Consider the following 4,140-nt stretch of genomic DNA (forward strand, 5'->3'; position numbering starts at 1 on the left):
TCCAAAATCTGTCAACCTTACCTGCTTGAACTGTAGTTATTAAATATTCTTTAAATTGTGTGGTGAATTGTTCTGCAAGAAAAAAAAATCTAAGCCTCCATCATTGACCAAAAGGAGTGCAGTCTTGATGAAAAGATAGAGGGAAGCATCAGTGTATCAGTGAGCATTGTTGTTGTTGTTGAGTATGGTTGAGTCAGAACGGACCCTCTTGTAGGTTTTCAGAGGCAGTTAATTGCACGGGAGGAAATTGTGCATCCTTCTCCTGCAGAGCAGCTGGTGGCCTTACACCACGTGCCTTTAGGATTACAGCACAGCTTATCAGTGAGTATAGGGGTGTTTTATTAATACTTAACAATCAGTATCCTCCATACATTTAAGGATCCTGAAAAAGCAATGGAAAGGAGAGGAATCCATTTATGTTTACAAATGGAGTAAAAAGGAAAAAAAAAAAAACAACCCCAAACATTTCTAGGAGGAAATATTCACTTAGAATGAAAAATATGCTGCAAATAGGAGTTAGAAATGTGAAGGCAAGAGGGAATTCTATGAGGAAGATGTGATTCAGGGGGAAAAATGCAGAGGTGAAACCAGCAAAACACATTACAGAAATGTGGCTGGATTCTGTGTGTGTGGTCTCCTATCTCGCTCCATACTATGTAAGGGTGTTTGGTATTTGTCTGGAGTTGGATTACACTTGTATTAAGAGAATGAAATAAATTTATGAATGTAAAGAGAAACTATTTTAATAGAAGAGTTATAAAGCCTAATTAAAATATCAAAGGATTATGTTAATAGAATGATAAAGAAGCTAAGAAGCTCAAAAGTTTAGATAGGAGGCAGCTAGGCCCCTAATTACGCAGTCAGATAATTAATGAGTCTTTTCTTTCATCTAATTCCAGGACCACCTTCTAATAATGGTATTGTTTCCCAACAACACAGCTGTCCAGGTGAAAGAATTCCTAATGATCTGCTTTCCTGGAATGCAGGACACACAGCACTGGCTATCTATACCTCTAGCTCCTCTCTTGGTTTTGGCCCTTGTGGCCAATTTTGTGCTATTACTTGCCATCTGGCAGGAGGCCTCTCTGCACGAGCCCATGTACTACCTGCTTGCCATCCTTTCCGTGCTGGATGTCATCCTCTGCCTCACAGTCATCCCCAAGGTCAGAACCCCATTCCCCTAACTTTCAGAGAGTCATTCATCTTTCATCAAATAGCCCTTTGTCTACTATTGTGGATGTCCCTTCAACCGCATCCCTTTAAGGAAAAGGCTCAGTGAATCACCTAAACCTCACACTCTAGGTTAACCATAAGTCTCAGATATGACTACTCTTAATCTCAATGCCCTTGCCCTTGGTTGCCAGACACTCACTCAATGTTCGAGTTAGTGGTCTAGCCAAATTAGAATTCCCTGTCTTACTTCTAGGGATGTTCTTTTTCATATCGAATGGCTTCCTCACCTATACACGGACTCTGAAATTTTCTTTCTCTGATTGCAGCACAAGGCTTGAGCATTGCCGAGATTGTGAGAATAGTACAGAATAGGGGAAGATTGTTTATAGGGTTACTGTGGGTCATAGTCATTTCTGTAGCACCTAACAGCAACAACATGACTGGAAGTGTGTTTATGTCATACGTGAGATATAAAACACAATTTGAAGATATATCTTACGTCTATGGGTTATTGTTGTTTAGTCCCATTGAGTTGGAACCTTCCAGTGGGTTTTCAGATACAATAAATTTAACAGGAGGAATTTGTCCATCTTTTTCCCATGGAGAAGTTGGTGGATCAGAACTGCAGGCCTTTGGGTTGATAGCATATTGTTCTCACGGTGTTTAATGTTCCTCTGATATATTTTATGGGAGATATTTCTAGTTAGAATATGAGCAAAATCTCAAGATACTCAGGGAAGGACAGAGATAGAAATTTTAAAAAATGTAAACAAAGCTTCTATTGTATTGGGAACTCTGGTGGTATAGTTCACAGGCAGCTTCACTGCCTGTGCCTCGCTCAAAGGCTGTGCCTCTAGTTGGAGTCTGTCAACAGCTCCACATCGGGAAGATGCGGATCCACATCAGTTTCTTCCCGAGCACCTCACAGCCTTGGAAAACCCACTGGAGGTTCAGCTATGAGTCAGTTCTGACTCACTGGCAATCTAAAGCTGTAAAGAGATTGAATCTTGTTCCTGGAGATCAGGATGCACATGTAGTGTTGTAGTGTACCACCAAGTGGGACTGACCCATAGCTGACCCTCCAGTGGGTTTTCAGAGGCAGTTAATCACATGGGAAGAGACTGCCTATCTTTCTCCTGTCCCCTACACACCCCATAGAATCCAGTCACATATCTAGAATATCATTTCTTTGTCTCACTGCTACAATTTATACATGTCATATTTTCCTTATAGATTTCCTTCCTAATCTCAAATTTTAAACTGCTTCTTGACACACATTTTCATTCAAAGTGAACATTTCCTCCTGAAAATGACTTTTCCTCTTTCTGTTTGCATGCTTAAGTGGACTCCTTTCCTTTCTACTGTTCTCTTAGGACTCTTTAAATATCTTCTATTTTATTAGAGTAATCATAACATCGCCCTGGAAAGATATTATCAATGAAATCACAAGACTAAAAGAGAGATTATAGAGCAGAAATTTAGACAGATGAAGCTTAAAACCATTAAAGGGTTTTCTCGAGGGTTGGGTCTTCTAAGGTGAGGGGATGATTTTGAGAACTTTGATTCTGGCAGGTTCTGCTGATCTTCTGGTTCAACATGAAGCCCATCAGCTTTGTTGGCTGTTTCCTGCAGATGTTCATCATGAATACCTTCCTTCCAATGGAGTCCTCCACCTTCCTGGTTATGGCCTATGACCGCTATGTGGCCATTTGTCACCCACTTCGCTATCCATCTATCATTACTGAACAATTTGTCATCAATGCAGTCATCTTTATTATCTTCCGCAATTTGTTGGCCACACTGCCCACACCAGTGTTGGCTGCCAGACTTAACTATTGTGCCAGCAATGTGGTGGAGAACTGTATCTGTGCCAACATTTCTGTCGCAAGACTTTCCTGTGAGGATATTCACCTAAATAAGCTCTATCAGTTTGTAAGTGTCTGGTGCCTCCTGGGGTCTGATCTGGTGCTCATTTTGTTATCATATTGCTTCATCCTGAGAGCTGTGATGCGTCTGCAGTCAGGAGGTGCAGCCACCAAAGCTTTGAGTACATGTGGTTCTCATCTCATCCTTATACTTTTCTTCTACAAATTGCTTTTAGTGTTTATCTTCACAAACAAAGCAGGAAAGAAAATTCCCACAGAAGTCCCCATTCTTCTCAATGTCCTGCATCACCTCATCCCACCTGCTCTCAATCCCATAGTTTATGGGGTACGTACCCAAGAAATCAAGCAAGGGATAATCAAACTGCTCAAGTACCAATGCTGAGACTATGACACACAGTTCAGGGATTAAAGAATCTGGTATGTTTTCGTGATTGTTTCAGTTGAGTTCCACAACTAACACATCCATGCTGCTATCAACAACTTTTTGAATTCAATTTTATATATCTATTACTTTCCTCACATGAGTGCTTTACTAATTCCTCAATTACTCATTAAAGAAATATTTAAGTTTCCACATAATTCTCAATCTTTACATTCTGAAGCCTCATACATTTTGCTAAAGTAGCAGGAATAGGGAAGAGGGGTTAGAGTGCCCATGGGGATTTTATGTCAGTAATATAGCAGAATATTTAAAGTCAGATGAATCTGGTCTCTGGCTTCTGGAGGCGTTATAGGTTTGAGGACTTTGTGCATGTGTGGTGTTTTTTTGGGCCTCACGAGGGGGTTGGCAGGGCAGACCTGCCAGATGAACTGGGGGTCTGGGGCAGGGAGTTTGCCAGCATTTGGGAGTGGCGGGCTGGGAAGACACTTTAGGGTCCTCAGGCCTGCGGCCCTCGGGCCAGTCTTTCATTGTTTTCATTCAGACATTCCTCTAGGTCGTATAGCCTTGGTGTACAAGTTGCCGTATCACGGTCACTTGTGGTTGCTGTGAGGCTAAACACTGTGACACTGATGTGTCAAATGTGTTAATGGCTGGTTACCCCATGCAGACAGAGAGTGGGGTGGAGCTCTCTGATTAAAA

The 4,140-nt window shown here is 41.5% G+C and overlaps 1 protein-coding gene across 1 annotated transcript; it reads left to right on the forward strand.

The window, feature by feature from the left end:
* The first annotated feature begins 914 nt into the window (after positions 1 to 914).
* On the forward strand, positions 915 to 3,441 carry LOC102864843 (olfactory receptor 56A4-like). Its single transcript, XM_006885639.1, has 2 exons — positions 915 to 1,163; positions 2,746 to 3,441. Exons 1-2 carry the CDS (start codon positions 915 to 917, stop codon positions 3,439 to 3,441), a joined length of 945 nt encoding a protein of 314 aa, XP_006885701.1.
* Positions 3,442 to 4,140: the final 699 nt, after the last annotated feature.

This window comes from Elephantulus edwardii, unplaced genomic scaffold (assembly GCF_000299155.1).
Source record: "Elephantulus edwardii isolate Elephantulus edwardi_28Jun2011 unplaced genomic scaffold, EleEdw1.0 scaffold00044, whole genome shotgun sequence".
NCBI lineage: Eukaryota > Metazoa > Chordata > Mammalia > Macroscelidea > Macroscelididae > Elephantulus > Elephantulus edwardii.